Source organism: Podarcis filfolensis, assembly GCF_964270895.1.
Source record: "Podarcis filfolensis genome assembly, chromosome: 2".
Classification (NCBI taxonomy): Eukaryota; Metazoa; Chordata; class Lepidosauria; order Squamata; family Lacertidae; genus Podarcis; species Podarcis filfolensis.
In genome coordinates this window covers 92,651,117-92,678,878 of record NC_139605.1, presented here as the reverse complement: position 1 = coordinate 92,678,878, position 27,762 = coordinate 92,651,117, and the positions used below count along the sequence as shown (strand labels likewise).

The following is a 27,762-nucleotide window of genomic DNA, read 5'->3' as shown; positions in this document are numbered from 1 at the left end:
CCTTCTGACTTGCTTGAGGCGTTTCTAGACAAAGACAAGTGGGAGTTACACCAGGCCTCAGTGTTTGCTCCAACACCTCTTGCTCAGTAACAGATGTCACTTATTGGCAAATTGGAGGATGAGGAATTCTGAGGTGGCTGGTCCATCTCCCCGCCCTGCAGCAAGTCCCTCTAATAAAATGGCTGCCCATGTGGTTCTGTAGGGGCAGCCATGTATTTTTCTTGGCATAGTCAGCATGTTGTAATTTGCAGCTCCATTTCCAATTTGTGCTATTGTAGCAGATACAATTTTTAGCTGCTTAGAGTAGCTATTACCTGTGAGGGAAGAAGAAAAATAGAAAAGGCAGCATTTGAAGAACTTCATAACAGTGTCAGTATTCGGAAAACTTGAAAAATCAGATCCAGGAGCTCTTTGAGGAAACCTGATTTTCTAGATCCATTTCAATCGGGGGTTTAGGCCTGGTTTTTGTCACAGAAACTGCTTTGATTGCCCTATATGATCTGTGTCGGGTGAGGGACAGGGGAAATGTGTCCTTGTTAATTCTCCTCAACCTCTCAGCTTGGAAGCTTCAGCTGGTTCAGTGACCAGGTTTCTCACTAGGACAAGACAATTTGAGCATGTCATGCCAATCCTGGCCCGACTGCACTGGCAACCAATAAATTTTTGGGCCCAATTAAAAGTGCTGGTTTTGACCTTTAAAGCCTTAAACAGCTCAGGACCACAATACCTCAAGGACCACCTCTCTCCATATGAACTGACCTGGAACGTGTGATCATCAGTTGAGGTCCTTCTTCGTGTGCCTCCTCTGTGAGAGATCCAGAGGGCGGCAACATGAGAACAGGCCTTTTCTGCAGTGGCTCCCTGTTTGTGGAATGCTCTCCCCAGAGACGCTTTCCTGGCACCTTCATTACATATCTTTAGGCGCCAGGCAAAAACATTTCTCTTCTCCCAAGACCTATGGCTAATTAAACAGTCTAAGGCCTTTTAAACTGTGTGTGTTACTGTTTTTGTTTGTTACTATTTTATGTATTTTTAATGTTTTTATATTGAAACCCACCCTGTGATCCTTGCATAAAGTAAAGTGATTTATTTATTTATTTATTTATTTAAAAATAAAAACCCGAAGGCTGACCATGTTCCAGTATGTACATTTGAATGCAGATTGATTGAATTCCTCAAGCCAACTCTAGATGTTTTGTGTGCCTGATGTTGTCTGCTGGAACTTCGTAACAAGTAGAAAAAATGCAGGGTGCAACAGCTTTATATTTTTTGCCTTAAAGAGCGAACGCAGTCTTACAAAATAGTATTGTTGCCAATGCTGCCGCCTAGGTCCTGGTTGTTAGAAAAACCCTTGGCGATGAAAAAGGCTGTGGAAGGAAAATACATGTACTGTTGGTGTTGATTGCAACCAGCAAAACCCTTTCCTTCCACACAACTACTTATGTAGCTTATATGTTGAGTCGCCCGTTGACAGATCTTGACATTATATGAGTGGACATGGAGAAAAGTACACAGTAGTAGAAGATAAATATTCAGCTTGATAAAGAAGGATGAAGATCTGTAGGTTTTTCACTTCATGTGATTAAGATAGCAATGCACATTTGGTTCTTCAGGAATATTGTGTAGGACCATATTTATTTTTTATCCATTTTTTCAGACGTCAGTTGTGAGTCACTCTGGGATATGTTAATAATTCTATAGCTGGCGCTTGAACATAAATGAAAATGAGGGTTTAGTGAGCAGGAAGAGCCTGTGACAGGGAGCAGTTCAGACTCCAAAGCTGCAGCAGAGCAGAAGGTCAAGAGACTTCTGAAGAACCCAGAGAGTCTCTCTCTCCTGCTGCAACAAGTGCAGGATAAGGAGGAGGGCAGAACAGAGACCAGAGGGAAGCATCCAGGAAAGGAGGAGCCTTAGTAAGGGTGGAAGGCAGAGACATTCTGTCCTGGCAACTGCTCCATAGGGGCAGGACCTACTGGGAAATGTTGCTGAGTTGTATGCCATTTCCTGGAATAAAGAGTTAACTTCACTGACAACAGAGCCCTGCGTCTTTCACGCTGATTTGTGTCTATGACTCCCACCCTGACACTTGATATGTCTCATTCACTTACACTTAGTACAGTACTTAGGAACCTAGAGACTGTAAGGCAATCTGATCCAGGGCTTGGTGGACAACAAACTCTATCCCCACCGAAGTCAGAAAGCATCTATGGCTTCAGCTCATTGGGAAGATGATAGGTACACTGTCAGAGAAAGAGGTGAACCCAGCCGTTCAGAGTCAGGATTGTGTGGTGATTTAAAACAAAAATCAAAATCCTTACTGATATATTCACAGCTAAGTCCTCTTTATGTCGTGATTTAGTGAGAACAAGGCAGAAAGGGCAGATTCGAATGCTGTCTACTCTCATTTCTTGCAGGACACACGCACACAAAGTCTCTTATCCTGCCTTTCTCTGATTTTTTAATTTGTTTTTTAGAGGGTCTTGAAAGCTGAGTAGCTTAACCTCCCACCATACAATGGTACCATACAACCTCCCACCATTCATGGCCCTGTTTGCACGTTAACTGTGAGTTATAGTTAGTAGCAAACTATGGCTTACCGTAAACAAGCAAAAGAGAAGCCTTTGGAATGGAGAATTTATCATTATTGTGGACCTTAAGTGGCAGAACAAGTTCTTCAAAAAGAATCACTTCATGGTAGAAGCAATCCTACCAGCAATAGATGTACAGAACTTTCTGCCCATCTTCAATCTTTGAGGTGTATTTGCATGTCCCAGTAAGAATCAGTCACAGGTGATACCTTCACTTTTCATACACATCAAGTACAGAGCATTGTTTCTTGGATTCACTAGTGCCCAGTGAGTTAATTAGACCATTAGCCGTCTTCGTGGCCCAACTGGCAGGGACATCGTGGCATCCAGGGACACATGTTGGAAAGTATTTGGGAAAGTACCCCATTTCTCAGAGTTGTCTGCTCTAAGCTATGTTGCATTTTATAAGAAGGAAACATTCAGGTATGGAGTGATATCTTTGCTAGCTTGTAATCAATAACAGTATTGGAAAGCCATTGTGGTAGCTTCTGTACAACCAGCCAAGAACCGGCTGAAAGAAATGGTTGTAATGATGGGAGAATTGCACACATGAAAAAGCCACCTTGGATCACTTGGTTATCTTGTCAAATCAGTTTGTGTCAATATCCTCCATAATTCTCATCCTGATTCTGTAAATCATTAATGCAAAACAAAGAGTAGTCTTCTTGACACTGATTAGGTATTGCATATGACATCCTAGTAGAAGTACTCCATGTTGATTCAGCTGATTCAGGCAATGAAAACTGTAATTTGGATGCTGCCTTAGTGCTCCTTTTAGAAGCAAAAGAGAGAATAGAAATTTCTAAACCAGAAAAATGACATTAAACCAGTTGTGATTTATGAGGACTTAAGGTGTGATAGCCAGCTAAGTCATACTTTGGGTAGACCCACTGAAATCAGTGGGCAAGTTATAGCAGTTTATTGATTTCAATGTGCCTATTCCAAGTATGGCTTAGTTGGATATCATTAATGTATGTCCAGCCTGGCAAGTGTAATTGAAAAACTTAAATGATCAAGACTTCATAAAAAAAGAACAGAGCAGCAACTCTATAGCTCCAAGATATGAATAGGATTAGAATATTGAAAGATCACATTTGATCTCAATAATGGAAACTAACATCTCTGCTATTTTTTTAGGTATGCTCTCTTTCTTTGCTATGTCTGGTTACATGTGCTGATTTGGTTCAGATCTTCCTTCAACAGCTGCAGCAGTGCAAAACCTGCTATTTTAACAGATATTGAGTAATTACAAGGATTAGAAGGACTCATATCTAGGCTACTTGTCATAGATTTCCCTCCTGGAGAGCAGCCAAGTATGAACAGAATAATTGGTCGCAAGTGCATGAATGAATGCTGGTAAACTTGAAGCATTAGTTTTTAAGATATGATTGGAAGCAGTTACATTTTTTTGGGGGGGGAATTGTGTACCACTGTCCAGTGGTTCACATTGATCCATCTCTGCCTTTTCGTGACAGTTGATGAAAGCTCTGTGTTTTGAATTTATATGGCCACCTATCCTTGTTGCTTGAGTCATAGATTACTTCAGGTCAAGAAGGTGATAAATTTACACTGACATATATGTCTTTGGGAGAGAAACAGATTGTCTAAAAACAGAACTAGTGAAAATATTTCTGTGTTAATAATCGTGTTTGGCTGTTTTGGCTGCATGGCAGTCTATGTGCTACTTTTGATAATATTTTGACTTTTGTGAACAGTAAGCTAAATCAATTTTTGTTCCTGGTTTATTAGCCAGGGAAACACCTAACTTGATTATTTATGAGCAAATGCTTCAACTTCCTCTTAGAAAACCTAAGTTTGATTCCTGTCCCATCACACCTTTTGAACATGTGTAAAACAATTTGATTTTCAACAGAACCACCATGTTAATGAAAAAAAGGATAAACACATTTTTGAAATGGAATTTCCTTCCAGATCCTGGTAGGAAAAGCTTCTTTGTAAGTTACACAGACCTTTCTCCCCAATATATTGAACTAGTTGTATTAAATATCTTGTACTACAAGGATGCCGGATCTGTTGCTCTTCCAAATCTTGGGCTGTCAGCCCCAGTCGCTATGGCCAGGGGCCAGGGATGGTGGAATTGCTAGAACAGCACCATCTGGAGGGCGCTGGGTTGGGGAAGGCTGATGTATTCTTAATTTGGGGGGCATGGAAGGGTGGCTTGTAATAATAGCAGGTATGTATAAATGGTTATGAAATGATAACTAGAAGGATAATTATGTATTTGTTTTGTAAACTTTATCTACCGTTGGATTGTTTTTGAATGATGAGTGGGTTACAAATTATTGCTCTTTAATATTCTGCATTTCAGCATTAAAAAGTTTGGGCAACAATTGCAAATATCCCAGTGAGGTTAACTTAATTGAAGCCATTACATTATCAGTACTGGTAAAGCAGAAGTCAACAATAGCATAATAACTGTTGCTGTTCGGGGTGCTGAAAAGACAGTGGAAGAAAAAGAGCAACTATTCTTACACAGCTCTGCCGTACTAAGTGTATGTAGCTTGTGCCGCTTGTCTATTGTCTTGAAAAAGTCTTGCTACTCTTCCAACACTTGTCAGCTGACAATGGTTATCTGTAATACTGAATGAGTTTAATGGTTCATAGTATGGGGGTAGCAAATAAGCAAGGTTCCAACCATTAGCCACTGCAACTTGAGAAGACTAACTTTAACATATGCAACTCCCTGCTGTGTAGAAAGCATGATTTCTCCCTACTACAGAAAATCTGTCACTGTATAGGATTTCAGCAGAAGCTCCTTCAGGGAATTGGGAATCCCATTCAAGATCTGGGAGAAGCATCACCTGAGTATCCGTTATGAAGGTGTCGGTCTCCCAGACACAACTGAGATGATTGAAGTTGGAGCGATACTAATGTGCATAATTTTATGGCTTCTACTCTTCCCAAAACGCCAGGGACAAGTTAACACGCACCACCAGTTTTGGAATAAAGAAGAAATAGTTTGAGGGTGTTCAGCTTTGTAATCATATGTGGTTACATGGGTTGGGGCAGGAAGAGATGCATTTTTTGAGGAACAATGAAGGTAATCTTTATGCCTCCATAAATCCAAATTGTAATATGTGACTCTATTCTGATATGGTTGGCGGTGTCTTCTAAAATCTGATATAAAATGGCATACATTGAAATTTTATTTATAGTTCCTTTTAACTGTGCATCTGGTTGAACTCTCTTACATGCTTTATGGGCCATGAGTAAATCAATTTGTAAGCTGAAGAACTTTAAGTACTTGAATTTTTTTTAGACCCAGTAACAAATTGACTCAATACATTTTTAAAATCAGATATTTAAGAAGGTGGTACACATAGTTTCAATTGTGATATAATTATTTTTTATCGGAAGCAATCTTGTGGGCATATTTAGCAGAAACATGCATAGTAACTGCACTTGCCAGTACTTAATGGGAAAAATAATATTGTATCCAGTGCAGCCATTTTATTCCAGTGTAGATTTTGGTGACATGCAGGGAGAGGAAGGGAAACAAGTTTGGATATTGTCCTTAGTGTAAAGAAATAGTATTTTAATGTTTTGAAGTTGGTTTATTTATTGTTTGTAAGTCATATTGGAAATAGTTGTGTATTTTAAAGGTGGAATATAAATGATAAATAATTGTCATTATATTTCCCACTGTGTTTTAAAAAGAAAGAGTGGCAGCTGTGTCACATGTGTTTGAGATGCAGAATATTCACAAATCACTTAAACATTCAAATTGGCTGACGGTGCAAACAAGACCTCACAATATCATCAGTATAACAATGTTAACATTTTTTAAAGTATTCCGTTGGTAGTTATTAATGGTAAACATTATCTCTTCTGCTTCCTTTATTATTTGGGCACTAGTAATGCAGAACTAACCGCTTGCAGCTTAGAGCTTAATCTAAAATGGCCCCGAAGGCTGGAAAAAACAATCATGTGGCATATTGAGTGACCACAGTGTGATATTATTTGATGTGATGGTTTGTTCAGCTGTAAATAGTTGAAACTCAGAAGGATTCATTTGCGCTAGTTATTAGTTCTGCTGTGGAGGGAATTGTATTAAAATGTTGCCTATTGAAAAAATTTTATTTTCATGTTAAGGTCATATGTTCCTTCAGAGAGACTGAGAGAATTTTTTCTTCTATATGTTTTAATCTCAGAGATATTTTAGGTACCTCTTGTAAAGGTGCATCTGAATCCTGTGGACATGTAACCTTTTTCTCTGCATCTTCTTGTCCTCCGTCATGGCCAGAAATGTTCAATGTTTCCCTCGTTGACCCCCTTCCTAGCCACTTAGGGGAAACAACACATTTAGAACACATCTTTGGAGAGAAGATTAAAAAAACGCTTAACAAACCTCTTGAATTAAGTTACCTTACCTTGGAATTTCGACAGGTAGGGCACAATTTCAGACCCTTGTGGAATGGTGGTGCCTTTAATTCTCAGATTAAAAAGAAGTCCATGGGGTTGCTAGGATGCTTTGGAGTACATTTCCTTGTGCTGAAAACTTTAAAGAGTACAACTGGGTGAACTGGGTCTGGAATCAGCCTGGTGTGACTGATTATGGAGCCACACAAAATCAACAGATTTGGGACGAGATGTGATGGAGGATAACATGCCAAGTTCAAGGGGAATAAAATCAGAAACTATTTGACATTTTGCCTCTTCCTTATTGCTTTTAAGATGTGATGCACCTAGGACCCCACTTCAGTATGGAGCAGGTTTCAGGCTCATATCTGCCCTGCTCTGCCCTTTGTACATGAAAGAATGCATAGGAGTCGTGCTTGACTGCAGAAACCTGTTCATTTTGCAAAATACATGAAAGATATGTGTACTGTGTGTTTTCTCAGTTTACTCTTGCATCTCTTCCACTCACTGGGCTCCTGTCTATTCTGTCAATTTGCACCCGGGTGAAAAACTATTGGTGTGTATTTGTATTGTGCTGCTCAGATTGCTGTTTGCATATGCTGGAATGGGGACCTTGGAATAATCAAGACAGTGTAAAAGATCAATGAATAGCCTTCTCAAGGTGTGTTGTCAAGGTGAAATTTCTGTGCATACTGGGAGGGGAAAATAACATTGCTGTAAAGAAGATATTTAATGGTAAAATGTTTTGATACTTGGGTTACTTCATAAATGGAATTAAGTTTATGATCCGAAAACAAAATACTTGTAGTACCTTAAGAGAAGGTTTATTCTTTGGGGCAGGTGGTGGAGGCATATATTGTATTTCCATTCTGCTTAAACAGATATGAATAGTTTTCTAAAGTAATCCCCCCCCTCCTTCTTAATAACAGATGATTCATAATTACATGGAGCACTTGGAAAGAGCCAAACTTCATCAACTGACTGGGGGTGATCAGCTAGAACCCATCATGCACAGTAGAACTAGGTAAGCTTTACTGATCTTTGGCTGAAGATAATCTATTATATTTTATCTTAAAGACTTCGTTCTTTGTCTTCAAACATTAGGCTGAATGATGGGGTGGAATTATTCATTATTGCAGTACAGTGGTACCTCGGGTTAAGTACTTAATTCGTTCCGGAGGTCCGTTCTTAACCTGAAACTGTACTTAACCTGAAGCAACACTTTAGCTAGTCGGGCCTCCTGCTGCTGCCGCGCCGCCGGAGCACGATTTCTGTTCTCATCCTGAAGCAAAGTTCTTAACCTGAGGTAATATTTCTGGGTTAGTGGAGTCTGTAACCTGAAGCGTATGTAACCCGAGGTACCACTGTATATGAGGGTTTATCGGAAGGGGCGGATAATGTTTTAGCTGTTGGGACACTTCAGGGCCTGGATTGGCTATCCACTAATATTTTAGGTTTAAGCTTGTACACATAGATCTGATATGGCAAGCTGTCCCTCCTTTTCATTTTCAAAAAAAGCAGCAACGAAAGGATTAGCAATTAAAGGTTTTGAAATAATTGAATCACAATTGTCTGATGTGTACCTTCGTGCACATGTCTGTGAGAGGGCGTCTCTGGCGGAAGCTTTGTGACTACATTATGTAGATGTCGGGGCCTCCCATCCAATGAACTGGAGCTGAGCAGCCGAGGTTTGAAGTAGTGGGGAGGAGAAAGAGGCGAGCAAGCTTGCTTGTATCTTTAGGTTGCTGCATAGATGCTGGGGAGAAGAGAAGCAGCTCCATGGTGGTTTTTTCTCCCGGTTAGGTGGGGGAGGAGAGTGAGGTGATGTCATTTTGCTTTGGAGCGGCTGCGGAAGAGAGTGGAAAGCCGCTGCTGATGGCATTGTTTTTGTGGCAGCAAGTGAATGACAGACACTCACTACAAAGATACTCCCTTGTCCCCTGCGTAGCCTTGGTTCTTGCAATTCACCATGCCAGCGCAGCGCCATGAGTCCTGGATGCATGCTGCTATTGGTGTTTGGCTTCGTTGGCGGGGCGGTGGTCATTAATTCAGCTATTTTAGTCTCTCTCTCTGTTTTGCTGCTTGTGCACTTTTCTATATCCACTGGCGTGCCAGCTCTGACGCAGAACTTACCAAGGATTCTCAGGTACCCTGAACTACAGAGCCTTCTGTCATTTTTGCTGTATTCTTTGTTCTCTGCTTCCCATTATTTCTCTTCTCTTGGGAGGGGAGGCAGGAAGGAGAGGGTGGGACGATGCTAATCTCTTAAGTGTCTGTTTCAGGCAGAATCTAGTCTTGGTGTCTATAGGCTGTGCAAAAATCATAAAATGCCTGTTTTAAAATGTAAAAATTGGCTTCATTGTGCTTTCTTTGAGACTACAAAGTCAGTTGTGTTCTTGAAGGCTATTCGCTTTTCTCTTTTTATTGCTGAATCCTGTAAATGGCAGAAAAGTGCTATGTGAATACATTGTGGACAAAGCTTGTATTCACTGTATTGTCAGGTGCTTGACTAATGCTGGGCAGCCTTGCTTCTGTGGTCGTTTAGGCCTTTCATTTATTCGGTCTGTGTTTTACTCCAGAGAATTCTGCAGAATCTGCTAGCGGATAGTCTGTGAAACTATTATAATAGCACCTTTGCATCTTTTTGTAAATCAAATGCTGACAAGCTAAGGTGTAGACTGTAGAGTGAAGAAATAGGGTTTAAATATCTTTAATTATAAGAGCAATGGCAAAATTCTTTTCATAGCAGATTGTAATTTGACCAGTGATATGGCTTTCTGAAAACTTCTGTTATGTATTTAAAAGTATGTAATCCAGTACTTTGATGCATCAGGGCAGAATTTGATTGTGCTTAGTAAGCAAAAGTAAAAAATCAAAGTGCAACTTTTTACAATATAGCAAACACTGTTTCTAACTTTATTATGGCTAATATAATTAATAGCATCCATACTACCCATTGTGAGTAATTTTACCTTTGTTGTTACGTAAAAACAATGTTGTTATGTAAAGTGAGCTTCATCCATTTCTTTAAAACAGCATTGTTGACCAAATAGACATTGCTTTACCTCTGGATTCTTAGATTCTGCTGGGGGAGGATTCCCAAATATTTCATGTTACCCCAGAATTGCAGGGGTTGGACTAAGTGACCCTTGTGGTCCCTTCCAGCTCAACAGTTCTATGATTCTAAGTGCAGGAAGGAATGATGAGGTGGAACACCACCAAGGGAATGCAAGAATCCAATCTCATTAGAGTTAATTTCACATTAGCAGTAGAAGAAAATGTAAAGTTTTATTCACAAGGATCTGTGTGGTTCTCTTGGTGTTTTATCTTCTAGTAAGCTTTTAATACTTCGAATGCATATGTTTAGACATAATGCTAAACCAGGTTTTTAGAATATAGAGTTTGGAATATCATTCAAACCCTAAAGTGTAGTTAATTTTTTCTGCTCGTACTAGAATTAAATCGACTTCATTAACTGTGGTGTGATGGTCATAGAATCGTAGAATTGTTGGTTTGCTTCTGCTAAACATAGCTAAGATTAACCACAATTTGTTCAGGTTCAGACAACATGGCAAGCTGCAGATAATTAAAAAGATGCAAAAGTTTCTAGACTCCTCACTGTAGGAGGAGGGGAAAGAAGGGAGCTTGCAAACCCAGGGAAAGGTTTGGCTCATTTTTGTAATTCTAAACTATGGTTTAGCATTGCATCCAAACCAGCCATGTGTGTTGGTGTGTTCAGTATTTTGCCTGTTGTTGAATATGGGTTATCTGCAAGTGCTTTTTAAAGGTTTTGTTGTAAATAGAAAATTCAGATCGTGTAAGTTTGCCTAGAACTATAGAGAATTTGGCTGCAATCCCTCATAGCTGTAATTTTCAGTAGCTGACCGCTAACCTTTACTTGGTTTAGTGGATTAACAATGAATGTGTGACTTTGTATTGAATCAATGGTATGTTTTTAGATAATGGCATTTACAGAATAAAAAGAGCTCTTAATGTTCTTTCATGGCATGGCATGTGTATATAGGAAAATGCTGTGTGGGAGATAGCATTTAAGAAGTCCTTAGTATACAGTACTTGCTTATTTTGAGTATTTTTATTACAATATTTTGTTTGTAGAATTCAAATATTTATAAAATAATATTTATACAGCAGTAGAAAACATCAAGAGTAATTAGTTTTGGGAAGTAGTTTTGTAGCAGGGTACAACAGGCAAGTCTTTCCAAGGTCATTCTGGTTTCTACATCTTTAGCAGATGCTAGTCTGTGCATCTTGAATCTTTTCTCTCTTTGACAAACATGAAAATTAATATTAAAAGTAGATGAAAAGTTCCCTGACCTCAGAGCTTCCTTTAATTTTTAAAAAAAAAATTGACATGCACAGTAAGAAGATCATTGGTTAGCATGATCAATAATCTCAAATGTATGTGTCCTGGTCCCTTCTCTCTCTTTTTTTTTTTAAAAAAAGGGTAAAAAATGCATTGCAGAAATTGGCGTTCTAACACGCCCTGTGTGTAAACGAGTTGACTTCATTTTGAACCCAGAAGGAGGGAGAATTCGCTCCTCCTCATTCAGAAATCTCCAGTCGCCTGTTTTTGACCCTAAAATGTAGCGTAGTGAAACTTTATCAAAATAATTTGAAGAAGGCATCAATAACACAGGCTTAAGTGGAGCTTCTTCCCCTCACTCATATGCTTTTTACAAATGTAAGAATACTAAATAAGCTACTTGAATGATTTCTAACACTCATAGCAAAAAGTCTGGTCAGTTGTGCCACAATTCCTACAGAATAGTTACATTGACAAGCTTTGCAGTGCAGGGACCTTTACTGCTGTGGTGATTTAATACTTGCTTCAGTAATTCATCCATACATAGTAGAAAAATTAACCCGTCACTCAACCAAAACCCTCTTATTATCATTGCTTGCAGAGTTACAAAATTAGACAGATTGACAGACAGTAAAGTCACATAAACAAGAATTTGCCTAATTATCTCTCCTTTGTTTCTGTTCCAGTAAATTAAAGTTTAAATAAAAGATTCCATTGGCCAGTTAACCAAGATGTGTTTTATCATTTCTTCATTGCCAAGCTTAGTAATGATGCTGAATAGGTATTGCTTCTGCATAGCACCAATTCTGTGTGAGTTTTATAGAGGAGGGTCTACTGCATCATGCTAGGGATAGAGTTCTCCACCGGGGAGGAATATGAAGAGACCCCTTGTATTATACGACTGGAAGATGTTTGTACTGTCAAAGTAAACTCTTGGATCATATGTACAAACCAGTATTGAAATAAGGAACGTTGCCTCAGTTTAGCACTGGGGATTTCCGCTTTTAGAAATTTGTGTCCAAAAAGAGCCCTTAATTGTTCCTGCATTGGTCGAAAGACCATATTTTTCTTCTTCTTGGATTTCTCTGCCTAACTAGAGACTTTTTAGAAGTTCTAACACTCTCCTAACGAAACAGCATTGGATAGAAACTCGCACTCTTGCTGATTGTATATGCATGATAGTGTCCATGGCTAATATTTAATCACTTGCTCAGTTACACTTTTGTTTTCCTTCTGGTAGTTTTCTGTCCCCAGTTCATATACAGTCTAAGCTGAATCTGTTTGAGACCCAGGTATTTTGCATTGTTTTGTTAATCAGACCCGAATGCTTTTATTCTATTATCTTTCAAAATCTGCTGTTTTCAAATCCAATGTCTAGGTCTTCTACATGCTGCCATATATTTGAAGTATGTCTTTGCCCACATTGTTTTGCGGACGCTTGCAAATTTTAAGCCCCACCTCCACAGCACTGGTGTAAGCTAAGGCTTTGTTGTCATAGCTACTGACAGTCAATTTAATTATAGTAAAAATCATTACAAACAGCACACCTGAGAAACGAGTGGCTGTAATCTAATACTTATATGTAGAAACTCATGAGAGAACAGTTATCTGAAATGTACTTTGAAATTGCTAATTATTCTTAACTCTTTTATTTCTAATCTTCCGTTTCATAAAGTATCGAAGTGGCTTACAACATACAAAATATAATAAAACCACTCCATAAATATCCATACAGCATAATTAAAAAGTCAATAAAACAGATAGCAGTTGGTTAAAAAGAGAAATTAATATTGTGAAGACCTGGTTACAGGAACCAAATATCAGCTTTTACTACTTCTCCTGAGATTCGAAGGTCTGTTCAGTGTAAGAAACAAAAGCAAATAACTTGGTTTTTCCTTCCCAGCAGAAAGGAACCTCCCATATCATTGGGCATCTTCCCACTACCTCCAGGAGATGCACTTCTCACACCTGATAATCACAGAGGAACAGTGGAAACTCCTGGGTCAGATAATTGGAAGTTCCGTGAACTAAGTCAGCCACGCTCCCGCACCAGTTTAAAGGTGACCTAGTGCTTTTATTTTCCCCATCTGGTGAGGTTTTAATAATATGTTTCCTATGATGCATTGTGCCTAGTTGAAACCTAAACCCCAAACTATCTTTCTTTAGTTCTTAATCTTCTTAAAATGAGAGTCTTTCCAGGTGAGTTGAAGGTGAGTCTTTTTTTCTGTTATATGTTTTGATGAATGGGTCTCAGGTTGCACTGGACTATGGGGGAAGACCAGGATCTCAATTCTGGTTTTCCAGATACACCACACTCCTTTTCACCAGTTTTCTAGATGAGTAGAGGGTTATGTATTAGGTTTTTTCAACTACACTATACTGTTCAGATAACTGTTGCATAATGTCTGTAACCTTTAGATTGTACAGTATCCACCTAGCAGACATTTGTTAAGCTCTGAAGTGGTTTACTAAAATCCACTGAGTACAAGTCGGAAGTCATTTCCGTTTAAATTCCTTAAAATTCTTTAGGCAGTTCAATATCGAAATCTTTAATCAGTTGTTACAGCTTGGGGTTGATTATCCAGCAACCAAAATGTGATGTTCCTTGATCATTCTTCCATGTCTGTGTACAGCTAGGTGGATTATGTGCAAGTCAAACTGTCTGGTTAAGGGACATCTTTTGCACTCTTGGGACACTGTGAAATCTTATTCTGAAATGCAGAAACTAAAGTACTGTAAAGTAAACTGAGAAAAACAATGTCTCTGAACTTGTGCCTGATGCTTATTCTTTCATCATGTGTGCCATTTGACACAGCTCTAAAACCCCTAGTTGCTCCACAGTTTGTGCCAGTACATTCTGTGCCCCCACATCTCTCTTAGATCCTATGTATGTAGCCCATAGGAGGCCTTAGGTGAGTTGCATCCTTATAGAGTGTCTCCCTATCCCTTCACAGTTGTAAAGTGGATTGTACACGAGTGTGGAAGGTAACTCTGAACTACAAGGCAAAGAATAGGTAAAGGTAAAGGATCCCTGGACGGTTAAGTCCCGTCAATGGTGACTATGGGGTTGTAGCGGTCATCTCGCTTTCAGGCCGAGGTAGCCGGCATTTGTCCACAGACAGTTTTCAGGGTCATGTGGCCGGCATGGCCAAACTGCTTCTGGTGCTATGGAACACCATGACGGAAACCAAAGCTCACGGAAACGCTGTTCACCTTCCCGCCGCAGCGGTACCTATTCATCTACTTGCACTGGCGTGCTTTCAAATTGCTAGGTTGGCAGGAGCTAGCAGCGGGAGCTCACCCCATTGCAGGGATTCAAATCATCAACCTTCTGATTGGCAGGCCCAAGAGACACAGTGGTTTATAGACCACAGCGCTACCCGCAGGTTCAGACATATCACCAAACTGTAATTAAAATGAACCACAGTTTGTAAGCAAACAGCAAACCATAGCATTGCATTGTGGCTTGTTACCAGAAAACAAAAATGGTTAGTCCAGTGGCGTAGCGTGGGTTGTTAGCACCCGGGGCAAGGCAAGTAATTTGCGCCCCCTAACCCGTGGATTTGCGCCCCCTAACCCATGGATTTGCCCTAACCCCAGATGTTGCGCCCGGTGCGGCCGGCCCCCCCCTGCACCCCCCACGCTACGCCACTGGGTTAGTCTGCTGGGCCGGGTTCACACTTTGGCTAAATAGGCAATGGTTTTGCATTATGTGCTCAAGTCCCTTGGCTAGTCCAGTGAGCTTCACTACCAAGTGGGGATTTGAACCCAGGCTTTTCACTATTCCAAGTTTGATATTCTTGGTGGTAGTCAACTTAAGGTATACTCTGGGTAGACCAACTGATATTAATGAACCTAGCTTAGCCATATTAATATCAATGAGCCTAAGTAAATCTTGGTTGAATGTCAGCCCCTATTTGCCAACATACCCACTGTTTGCCTATGACTGTGCCTTCTGCCCCAGATGAATAGAGGAAGGGAAGAGAAGTAGGAGAACGCAGGATTTTTGAGGCCAGAATAGATGTCACAACACTTAAAATTGTAATGAGAAATTAAGGAAAAATAAATTAATACTCGCAGTCAGTTTTGGATAAAGCATTAGCTAATGTTTGCCCAGACAGTTGGATAATTCAAGTGCAGGAGCAGAAATGCAGCAGTTGCAGTAGATCCGTAGAATTCTAATTATGAAACTGGGCTAATCTGTTTCTCTGTTAAACTATTCAAACTAAGCTCTGAGGTTTTCCTTGGCCCCCTTCTGTTGGCAGTTGGGCCATTTGTTGTGAGCGTTTTGTCTGCTAAGGTCAGTGAGTGGTCTGTGTGCTGCATTCTTTCCTGGATGCAGCTGGAATACAGACGTTGGGAAATGTTTAAACAAAAGTCAAGTTCTTCTTCCGCTTGAGTGCGGAGCTCTGTGGATGCACTTGGTTACGACGTCAGTTTCCTCTCCTCGAGTGATTAGGCTAAATTATTGAGGAGTGTCGGAACTGTGTGGCTTTTTTTGGAAGAGTGGGTGAGATCCAAGAAATTGGGAGAGGAGAAGGGCAGTTGTCTTAAATAGTGTACAGTACTTTTAAAATGTTCTACGAGTTTCTGGCTGGGGCAGGCTATGAAGACATGTTACTAGGCTTGTATGCCCTGGACTGGGAGGCACAACTTGATGGACATGCTCATCAGTTTCTAGCATGGAGTTATCTGATCTGCAGGAGAGAGTGAGGAACACTGGCTCGGGGCTGAGTGGTTGCAGTCCTAGACCAGAATCTAGTAATTTTCTCAGCCAGTTCAGAGTGAGACATTGAAGCAATGTATATATAGTTTATATTTAGAGCTCTCCTTTTATTTTAACATTTTATCACTTGAGTTTGGTCTTTAATATGGTTTAGAAAATTTCCTCGAAATAGGATGGAAAATCAATCCATATAACATGCTGCTATCAATTCACTACATTTCCCCCTAGGAGGTAGTATTTATTAAGGTTTAATGATTAAAGTGGTCTTTATCTCTGCTTCATACTGATGTACTTACTACCAAAATGCACTTACTAGAGAGTAAGCTGAATTTAACATAGTGGGACTGACTTCTGAGTACCCACAAGGTTGTACTGTAAACCCTCAATTTTGTTTCCTCGTAAGCAGTTTTGGAATAAATGTTGCCTCCTTCCACAAAGGCATGAAAGTACAAGCTTCTCCTTGAGTGGGTTTGTTACAGGCTGGACCAGGGAAGATACTTTATGACAAAACTAGAAGGATATAGACCCAAAGATGTTTGCGGCCTCGGTCCAGTATACCTGAAGGAGCGTCTCCACCTCCATCGTTCTTCCTGGACACTGAGTTCCAGTGCCGAGGGCCTTCTGGTGAGAAGAAGCCTCACTGCGAGAAGCCAGGTTACAGGAAACCAGGCAGAGGGCCTTATCGGTAGTGGCACCCGCCCTGTGGAACACCCTCCCACCAGATGTCAAAGAAATAAACAACTATATGACATTTAGAAGACATCTGAAGGCAGCCCTGTTTAGGGAAGCTTTTAATGTTTGACGCACTATTGTATTTTAATATTTTGTTGGAAGCCGCCCAGAGTGGCTGGGGAAACCCAGCCAGATGGGCAGGGTATAAATAATAAATTATTATTAAATTATTATTATTATTATTGCAGTCTCCGAATTGTCAAGCTTAAGCTAGAAGGATAGTCATATCGTGGCAAAAACACTTTGCTAAAGGGACGGAATTCACATGGCCCAAATCTGGAAGCTGAAAGAAGTGTTAAGAGTGTTAGGATCGAGGAAGCGAGCCAAGAGGGAGCTCTCTGACTTGCGCCTCATTTTAAATGGGGCCCGGCCATGCCTCCCCAGCCAGCGGATTGGCTGGCTGGCGAATGACGTGGCCGGGAACCTCTGAGTGGCGCAGGACTTTGTCCCCCGCCCCCTGAGGGGAGTGGGTGGCCACGTGGTCCACCGCAACTCCTCCCCACTGGGAAGTGGAGCGGATTTGCTAAAGGGACAGAATTCACATGGCCCAAATCTGGAAGCTGAAAGAAGTGTTAAGAGGGCAGGTCAAGTGCCAAGGAAATTGGGGGTTGGGGCGAGCAAGGCAGTCTGCTGGCAGGAGCAAGGGAAAACACAGGTGTGATTCAGAGAACAACCTGTGATGCTGGTTGCAATGATGGAAGAGTGAAGCAGAATGCTTGGCTAGGACCTCGGTTAGGTGTTGGTGAATCTGGTACTTCTGGGCAAGGCCAAAGAGCTATGGTAGAATTGTTCACCGTGTCCCAGAATTGCCCTGATGCTGCAAGATTGCTGCTGGCCAAAGTGCTTCAGTGTACAGGATTTTTATTCAAGGTGAGGCACTGATATTTGCGTCTGCCATATGTAGTATCTTTGTCACAGAGGAATGTGCTACCGCTATTGTTCTTCCCTCTTATCAGTTTCTTGGCAGACGCCCAAGCTTGGATCAGAATTATTTCCGTTTGCTAAGTATTTTATTGTCTGCAGTTGGGGCCATACTATATATAATGATACAGAAAACTAGTGCTTTAAGCAAGGGTCTGTCCCATTCATATGTAAAGCAGGGGATACAATTTAAATCTCAAAAGGGGCATAGGCAAGGAGTTGCTTGACCCTTCACCTTTCACGTATCTGACCTTGGAGAAGTGTCGTGAGAGGATTCTTGACATAACATTGAAATTGAGATTTTCTCTTTTTGTCATATGCCACTATAAATGGATCTGTTGAAATGCCACTCTGATGTACTTCTTTATGCAAATGCTAGGCAAGTGTTCTGTAAAGCTTTGAAATTTAACGCTGGATTGCCCAGTGTTGCATTTGTAGTTTCAATCTGTTTCAACAATATGGTCGTAACCCGTTATTTTGCAGTATGAAAGAGGATCACAAGGACTTGTGTAGGCAAAATGTCTCTTAAATTCAGCTATGTTTTCTGCTTGTAATACACTTAGTTCTTACATTAGTTCCTGGAAAAAGTACGTTTTCTGAGCCATTGAGAATGATCTTGGAACTTTCCATGGCACAGTTTGCTCATCTGAATACTAAGAAGAAGCAGTACAATTTCTGTGTTGACCATTATTTGTTTACCTAACTTATAGAATCTCTCTCTCTCCTCCCTCCTTTCACTGTAAATGATTCAAAGCACCTTGCAACAACAATAAAAACAAATAAATCAGACAAAAATGCACTGTCAAAAAGCATTTAAATCACATGTATGGAAACAGCAGAGCCAGTATAAACAGTATCTAATTTTTTTAAAAGAGATGTTGAATATTATTACAACCATGGGAGAATAGGACAGATTTTTCCTCGCTCCTGAAAGGTAACTAAGATGGTGTTATGGAGACATGTCTAGGAGGAGAACTGGCTCCAACAAGTCTAGTATCTATCCGGTGACTGGGAATGTTATCATATAAATTCTGTAATTACTTTGAATTTCTCTACACTTTAGGATGAACTTTCTGATGTTAGCCAAGCAGGTTCCAAATGTACTACGCCAGTCTTAACTGCTGCTTCAGATGTGCTTGCGCCTGCTGAATCTCCCTCGAAAGAACACAAGGAAGGGCTTGAGAAGGACTCCGATATAGGGAACAAGAACATTGAAGTGCAAGTAGCCCAAGAAACAAGAAATGTGTCTATTGGTAAGTTCCTAGAATGGATTGTGTGGCTAGAGCCAATACTATGCGCACGTTAAAACTGAATTTTTTCCTGTCTTACGTGTAAATACGTGTGCGTCCTAAGTTCCAGAAGAATAGTTATTGATTAATATTTAGAGGAACGTGTGATGTTCTTGATTAATATTTAGGAAATGTGGTGTTCTTGTGTGATAAAGTGCAAGTATGTTTTGGTGTGGTTATCACACTGGGGGTGGGGACAAAATTGTCCATGGCTTCCAAATCCATTGTATAAATATTCATACCTCCTTTATGTACTTAAAATAAATTAATAAAATGTACTTGGAACAAATTAATAAAATGTTAAAGATCTATAAACTGGAGAAAATACTATTTCTTATATGGAAATGTGTTTTGTGCAGAAAGTGTCTTCTTTGTGAAGTCACCCTTGCAGTAAAAAATTATTGTAACGTCTATTGGGCAATGGAGTGGCCATTTAACTTTTTGCCAGTGTAATTTTATAGTTCAGCTATCTGTTCAGCCATGAATCTCTCTGGTCTTTGGCAGTTCTTAATCTCATAAATTAGCCATTGCTTCATTGGGTTGCTGTGAAATTAAAATAAGATACCTAGTAGTTCCCTTAAGCTCTTGGGATAGGATGAAAAAGAAATGGGAATAAATAGTTACTTCTGCTCTGTTCCCCAGGTTCTAATGAAAATGAAGACAAATCTGAAGTTCAGGCAATCATCGAATCCACTCCAGAGCTGGATATGGATAAAGACCTTAGTGGATATAAAGGATCAAGGTATTTTGCTGAACACTTCTCATCAGTAAAGAACTTGGGGTGGTGGAATGTAAACGGGAGGGTTCAGCTAAGTTGTTGCATGTGTGGAAGAGGTTCATTCATGCAATGGGCCTTTCCCCCCTCCTCCTGTGCATCCCTATACCCCCTGCTCTGTATGACTGGAGGAACCCTCCAGAACAGGTTTAAGTGAAGGCGGGGGTGGGAGGAAGTCCCATTGCGCAGCAGACCTTGTTCCCTGCATGCATACCCCACTTAATGCTATGTTGAATTCCACCTATAAGCTCCAACAGTCTTGTTGGGCAAATGCCAGGACTCCAAAGGTCCATATGTGGCTCACATTGCATAGGATGCTTGGGAATGTCTGAAGCAATACAGTTGTCCACTGTGCTGCTGCTCTGCTTTTGCCTGCCTGCCCGCCCGCCCAGTACAAAGGGTCCTGATCTACCGATAAGATCAGAGCAGTGTGTTATGCAGCAGTCATTGTCCTTTTACTCAGGGTCTTCCAGGAGAGCTAACGGCAGTGTGTGAGAGAGCAGTGGCGAAGCTGCATGCTCTGCTACTGGGGGCCGAGAGCAGGCGGGGGCATGGCTGGCATCCCGGAGGGCGTGGCATGCTGTCCGCAGGGGTGTGGCACGCATCCTGAGGGCGTGGCTTGCGTTCTGGAGGCATGGTGTGCCACCTGTGGGGGCGTGGCACTCGGCACGCGGGTGGGTGCGCGCCACATGTCCGGGGAGGCCGCCATGATGGCACCCTGCTGGAATAGTGGTGCCAAGGGTGGTCCGTGCCCTCCGCACCCCATTCCTCCGCCAGTGCAAGAGAGTCTTGTGCTGCTTCTGATCTGCTTAAGTGCTCCAGAATGCAAGGGCAGAGGATTCTTGGAGTGAGAAGTTAAGGAGGGCTGACCTCCTACTGGTGCCGTGGGGAGGTGGGCCAGAGGAAAGGAGTGAAAGCCAGACAAGTGGATGAGAGGAAGAGTAACCCAGGTGACGAGCTGTGCATTTGGGGTAAGTGGGGAGGAAGCATTACTTTGACACATGTGCCTTATGCCTCTGCCCCTTGACAGTTAAGGGCACCCACTGGTAGGTTTCTGGCACATAATTCTAGAGCCACACCTGACTGTAATGCCTGACTTATATTGGCGGTTGCCAATGTGGCGCCCTCCAGATGCTGTTGGACTACAACTCCCATCATCCTCAGTTGTTGGCCGTGCTAGCTGAGGGTTTATGGATGTTGTAGTCCAACAAAATCTGGAGGGCACCACGTTGGCTACCACGGCTTATTGCAGCATTAGCTTTTATGGGCTAGAACCCACATTGTCAGACACATGAAGTGATTTAGAAGACCATGTGCCCGCACATATTGACACTCATTTGTGTGCGTACATTTACATATTTTAAAAACTTTTATTCCCGTGACTTTTAAATTCCAATTCTGTTGTGCAGCACACCTACCAAAGGCATAGAGAACAAAGCATTTGATCGTAATACAGAGTCACTGTTTGAAGAACTATCTTCTGCTGGCACTGGTCTGATAGGGGATGTGGATGAAGGAGCAGACCTACTGGGTAAGTGGGTATTCTAAAAAAAAATCCTGTTGATTTCCATCCATTTCTTCAGCTAAAGAACTGTGAAGGTAATTGTTTTGTGAGAGATGAGGAATGAAGTTGTTGAGAAAAGTATTCATGTTCAGTACTTAGTTTTAAGTAAGTTTCTTCTATATATAAAATGCTTATTAATTAAAAATGGTGAAGTTGAAAACATTCAGTCTCCTACATGAGGTTTTTACCAAAGGGAGTCTTTCGACTATTTATTCAGATCTCTGCTTTAGTGCAGCCCTGGTTGCACTCAGAAGTAAGTTCCATTGAGTCCCTGATAGGTTTGGGTAAGGTTTGAGTGCAGGTGTAGTGGCTACTCACTAGCTAAGAAGAAGGAAGTCATGTGACATGGAGAGGATATCTGAAACAGCCCCCAGAACCACCAGCCTGTACAATAATATGCAGAGGCACAAGACTACCTAAATATGAAGTGAATCTAGCATTTGCTCTGAGTTTTTAAGGACTGGTGAAATAACCAGTTTAATTTGGTAAATAGCAAGCTGAAAATAGAGCCCTCATTGGCTGCTCCTGTCTCTTTTGGTCATCATAATACAAGGGCAGGAGGGGGCTCATTTCTGAAATATGGTCATCCTCCATTCTTTGATATGCAGAGGTTCCTCTAGATACCCTTTCTAACGACCCCCATCCAGATCCATTACAGCCTAGATGATTTTTCCAGATCGGAACTTCTCCACCAGCTATAGTTAAAGGAGATGAGCCCAGTTCCACAGTCAGTTCTGTTAAAGAACGTAAGAATATCCGCATTAGGAGGATTGCTAAACCTACATAATAAATAAACCTAGCACTGCTCAAACTTCGTAGATTCCAATTTGATGCAAATCAAGGCCCAATAGCAGTTTGGTGGGCTGGTTCTTGCAGGCTGTCAGCAGATGTCTTCTGCAGTGTCAAACATTCGCATCATATGGAATCAGTAAGCCAGATGCCTCTATAGCAGCCCTATACTCCGCTGTAAGAGGGGCACATTTTGTAATGTACACTATTTCCCCTAGCAGATTTTCTATTTTGGGTCACGAAGAAGACCAAAGAGGCCCATTTAAAAGGATCAGAAAAAGGCAAATGTTTGTCTGTATTGCTAAATATTATTTTGGACAGTGAGCCTAAGATTCTAGCTAGCCATGGGCACAATAGAAGATGAAGGTTTGGTTACTGAGTGGAAAAACTCACTCTGAATGGGATTCGCCTGCCCCCCTCTCTCCTGTGCTTCCAGAAAAGTCTCTAGAGGGTCAGTGGCCCCTTCTGAAGGGCATGCGATGAGGAGTGATGGGCTGCAGTGGGAAGAAGGAATTGCCCAAAATCAGCTGTAGGCCAAGTTTGCAAAATGTCATATTTGCAGAGCTACAAGCGAGACCTCGAATGCAGATTTAAATTCAGCAAATGGAATAGTAGTCTATAAGTACTCACAGAAGGAAACAATGTTGACAAGGGAGTGTTTCCAGCTGATCAGGAAGAAAAATAGACAGCTACCCAGTTGTGTCACATCTCTGGGATGGTTGCCATGACTTTGTGTGAAAATGTCAGAAAGTTGGGCTGGTTACAGCTAGAATTGTTCAGGTTAGCCAGAATCCTCACTTCCTTTTAGTGTACATGCCTGAACTGTGTAACCCAAGCACAAGCATTAAAGGGCCAGGTGGTTGAGCTCAACTGCCGTGCTCCCCCTGATAGAGCACATATGTGTGCCTTCTCCATACCACACACTCCAGGTTCTGTTGAGCAATTGAGGTAGGCCAATATCACTTGGCAACTGCGGCTAGTGGGATTGCTGTTTTGTCTGTTTCTCTATGGCGCAACTTCATTTTTATGCTACAATGTCAGCACAGCACGGTATATGCCAGGCACCGCTGCAGTCACAGGAATGAAAATAAAGGTTTCAGTAGTAGTTCTGCTCTTTCTGGAGTTGAGCAGGAAACATGCCCTGGCATAGCCCAGGTGCCAGGATTTTTTTATTTTTTATTATTGGGAGGTAGTTACCCTAGTTACAAAACTCTGCATGTAGCCTCAGCTAGAATTATGCGTTTCAACAGATGTGCTGCAGATACTCAAGTACATTTTATTCTCTTTGCGGTGGGCAATATAAATTTCATTCATCTATTTCAAACAGCATTTATGATTTGACTTTATTTAAAAATTTAAAAAGCATTACAGGTATTTGGCTTTCGAAAAAGGGGGAGTCACATATGTAGCTTGGTGAATAGCATCAGTCTTCTCCATTCGTTGTCCTCTGAAATTAAGTTGGCAGATTTGAATGAATATACAATGGACAGCATTAACTAGTGAAATGGAGAGTCTTGACTCTACTGATGTCCTTTTAATAGGTTTATTAATGAGTTGCTTTTAAAGCTCTTGATGTCTGTTTTAAGAGAGGGTTGCAAACACAACTCGCATAGCCCGGATTAGGGATGAGGAACCTGCTACCCTCCTGATGTTGGTGGAGCACAGTTTCCATCACTCCTGACCTTTGGCCATCATGGCTGGATGGGAATAGAATCCAACATTTGAAGGGTAGGAGGATCCCAGACTTTAGCCTGCATCTTCTAGGATTTGAAGGGAAACGACTAAATGCGGCAGAATAATCCTAATGTGTTTATACAGAAGTCCTACTGAGTTCAGTGGGACTCAATTTGAAATAAGTGTGCATTTTGTATGAAATGCCTTGTTTTGTAGCGTGATATGCAATATATCTGCTGTTTGACTTATGGAGCATGGTTCCACAATGTTAGTTTACATGGGATTCTCCAATTTTCTTTCTCTTGGGCTGCATACCCAGGGGAATATTCTGGTGTGTATGCTTTTTATATTTTCGAAAGTGATTGTTTTGAAGTTCAATATTCTTGGCTGCTGCTATCATAATATATGTTGTTATTTTGGTTTTTATCCTGCTTGGTATCTCCCTCCCCCCAACCATTTTGTTTGATAATCGTTTCTCTGTTAGGGACACCAGCAGTTAAAAGTGTAGTGCAAATAACTCAAGTTTATCTCTACGAACAGCACTTTTTGAAATCCTCTAAAAACTCAAACTTCAGCCACTTTTGAAGATAAGACCCATTATTTTCTACAGATATAGGCAGATACTGGCCCAAGTTCTGTCTTGTGAAACCACCCAAACATGGAGAAGCAATTGGAAATAAGAACAGGGTTTGAAGTATTTTGTATTCTCATTTTGTATACTCCCTGGGATCTTGGGATGAAGGGCAGGATAAACAAACAAACAAACCTTCTGAAACCATCATGACTGTTTGCTGATCACTGAGTACAGGGCCCCCTTCATATGTATTTAAAGCACAAGCACATGTCAAACGCATTGTAGGATGTAAATTGAAGAGCTGGCTAGTTGGAGGGCATGAAGAATGCATTGTGATGCTGCTATCTTGGCAGAATGAGGGCAGGGTTCCTTTCTCCTGTGCAGCAAGTGCAGTACATAGGAAGCTGTCTTATACTGATTCAGACCACAGGTCTACCTAGCTCAGCATTGGCAGCAGCTCCTCAGGGTTTCAGGCAGAGTTCTCTCCCATCCCTACCTGGAGATTGAACCTTCTTGAGACCTTCTGCGTGCAAAATAAATGCTCTGCCATTGAACTGCAGCCCCTCTCCAACAGGGAGACTTCTTGCAGGTGGGTTTTGATCTTTGCATCTGCGTCAGCACTGTGAGAGCGGCCACATAAAATCGAGATACTTTGTTTCCCTGGCATCAGTCAGCATTCCATGTGTTTTAGAGAATATGATCCTTGTTTCTCAAAAGAGTACATTCAGTATGCTTAAGGAACTGAGGAGCAAGATATTAGCCTTGTTCCAGTGACTTTGTACACTACTCCAGTGGGTGCACAGAGCTCCCCTCCTTGTGCAGGTACGTACCTGTTCATTTCAATAGAGTGGGCAGCTTGTGGTGTAAATATATGGTCCTGCCCTCCCTGCCTCCCGCCAGGTGAGCAGGGCAGCCCATTTGCTGTGGAGAAGCACTAAATTACTTCGTGCTTATTCTGTTTGAGGAGTTGGTCTCATTTGCTCAGTTTTGCAAATACATGTGTAAATAGCAAATACATTCCAACGCTATACACATTTTAGCAGGGTCTTAATTTTCCTAGATTTGCCCAGAAACCTGTAACCTTTTATCGGCCTGTGTTCTAAGATTGATGTAAGACAGGAAGCCCAGTTTAAACACCCATTGTTTTTTATGGTGAGCCATCAAGAATGTAGGTATGACATTGCCACTTCCCCAAAATATTATTGGAACGTTATAACTTTAGATACCTTTCAGAGGTCTGAAATGTGTAACTGTTGGTATATTATAAGCTGTAAAGGTCACCCCCCCACGCACACTTTAACAAAGTAACAGCTGCCAGTGTTTGTAACACCATTTATACCAAGCATCCCCAAACTCGGCCCTCCAGCTGTTTTGGGACTACAGTTCCCATCATCCCTGACCACTGTTCCTGTTAGCTATGGATGATGGGAGTTGTAGTCTCAAAACAGCTGGAGGGCCGAGTTTGGGGATGCCTGATTTATACCAACAAACCATGTACGGTCTCCACTGTCCCTTCCCCAAAAAGATACTGCAGAGATGGGAAAAGTGCAGAATAAGGCAACTAAAATAGTCAAGAACATTTTCTGCCTTGTGGAAACCCTTAAGCATTTGGGACTTTAGGAAAAGAAAAAGGGGTGATGTGGGACAGGTAAATTATGTGTGGCTTGGAAAGACTAGATGGGTGGGTGTGTCCTTTTGGCTTTGCCTTGGGGTCATTCAGTAAAATTGGGCACTACCTTATTTTCATATGTGTGTGTGTGAGTGTGTGTGTTCACACCCACACCCACGTCTTCATCAAAAAAACCCAAGAAAAGTAATTCAAAACGGACCAAAGAAAGAAGTGTGTGGCTGACATGCAACCCATAATTAACTGATTAAATTCCCTATTTTAAAATGTGGTGATGGCCATGGGCAGGTGGCTTCAAGAGGCAGTGGCAGGAGGTGGGGGTTAGTCAGTCTTGAAGGGTGTAGGTCTTTCTACAACCTCCCTGGCTAAATGGAACCCCTAGTTTGAGCAGTGTTACCTTTTGGGATTTAGATTCCTGGGGACAAACTGAAGAAGAAAGGCCTCATAGCCTCTTTATGGGTTTCTTGGAGGTTCCAATGTTAGAGATGGGATGCCGGACTAGAGCAGTGCTTGGTCCACTGAGGCTTCTCCTAGATCTTGGCCATACTTTTTGACACTACTCTCTTTTAACTGTTTTTGTCTTACTATATGAGTCATTTTTAAATCAGAACATAATTTGGCTTCAGGCGTTTACTGCTGGCTTTGCTTTGAAATCACTCATATCTCTAGTATTGTGCTGTACCTCACTCATACTCCTCTCCTTACATAAAATATTTCTTCTTCTTCTTGCTCTTCATGGGATTCATGGGCTTTAAAGACCATAATTTCTTTGGTAAGGTATCATCTCATTTGGGGAACATTTGCAAGGGCGCTGCATTGTCTTTGAGCTTTTTCACGTTCTGCATCTCTTCTCTGTGTTGTGACACATCTTTCAGCATCAAATATATGTAATTTAAATTTGTAGTGTAAACTTTAATTGATTTTCAACACTTGTTTTAATACAATTTATTTTCTGCAAGAGCAGTTAAACATTGGATTCTTGGACTGAAAATATTTCGGATTGTTCTTCTGGGCTTCAGAGAGCCTACCTGTTGAACACTTTAAAAGTCCAGCAGCAAGATTTAGTTTTGAAAACTGTCGTTTGAGCTATTAAGGAATCACGTGCTTTAATAAACTCCAAGAACAATCCTACCTGCATAGGTTGTTCTTCCATTTTTATATTTTATTGAATGTTTGACAGGTGGCTTATAAACCATTTTGGAAATGTTCATTGAGAAGCAGTATGCAACTCTATTAAATAAATGATTGAATACATTTCAGTGGAGGAAGCTAATCTATGTGCAAGCAGGGCAGTACCTTCCACTGAAATTAATGTGGAGTCCCACTTACATAGTAGCCCCACATGAACCTCAGAGCAGCATACACTAAACTCTGTATCAGGGTACATAAGTTTGAGAACTAGCACTTGCATCAGTAATTTCAATGTTTTTAAGCTGTTTACTCTGTTCTGTCTTTGAAAGGAATGGGTCGTGAAGTTGAAAACCTTATCTTAGAAAATACGCAACTGCTAGAAACCAAGTGAGTAACTTTTTCAGCTGTTGAACATAGAATTGCTTCTGCTAAACTTGTTTTAAAATTGATCATGAGACTAAGGTTGCTGGTTCATAAAGGATATAATCAATTATTCCCAAGGCCCTTGTTCCATATACCTAGGTGACAGATGTAGGTTAGTTGATGCTTTAGGTGTTTGCACTATTTTGATCTCTAATGGTTAATATAATTAATATAATAGGCTGTCTAGTCATGCTGGCCACATGACCCAGAAAGCTGTCTGTGGACAATCGCCAGCTCCCTCGGCC

At 41.2% G+C, this 27,762-nt stretch overlaps 1 protein-coding gene across 6 annotated transcripts in view; it reads left to right on the top strand.

Moving 5' to 3' along the window:
- SPAG9 (sperm associated antigen 9) overlaps positions 1-27,762 on the top strand; it is an 81,958-nt gene that overhangs the window by 22,572 nt on the left and 31,624 nt on the right. For 2 of the 6 annotated variants that reach the window (XM_083598081.1, XM_083598083.1), the window contains exons 4-9: positions 7,898-7,992; positions 13,199-13,352; positions 18,735-18,924; positions 19,603-19,702; positions 21,145-21,266; positions 27,424-27,481. In XM_083598081.1, the coding sequence (XP_083454207.1) occupies positions 7,898-7,992; positions 13,199-13,352; positions 18,735-18,924; positions 19,603-19,702; positions 21,145-21,266; positions 27,424-27,481 (719 nt within the window). Of the gene's footprint in view, positions 1-7,897; positions 7,993-8,696; positions 9,115-13,195; positions 13,353-18,734; positions 18,925-19,602; positions 19,703-21,144; positions 21,267-27,423; positions 27,482-27,762 lie in introns of those variants that run through there. The other 4 variants (XM_083598082.1, XM_083598080.1, XM_083598085.1 and 1 more) reach the window with 3 other exon arrangements.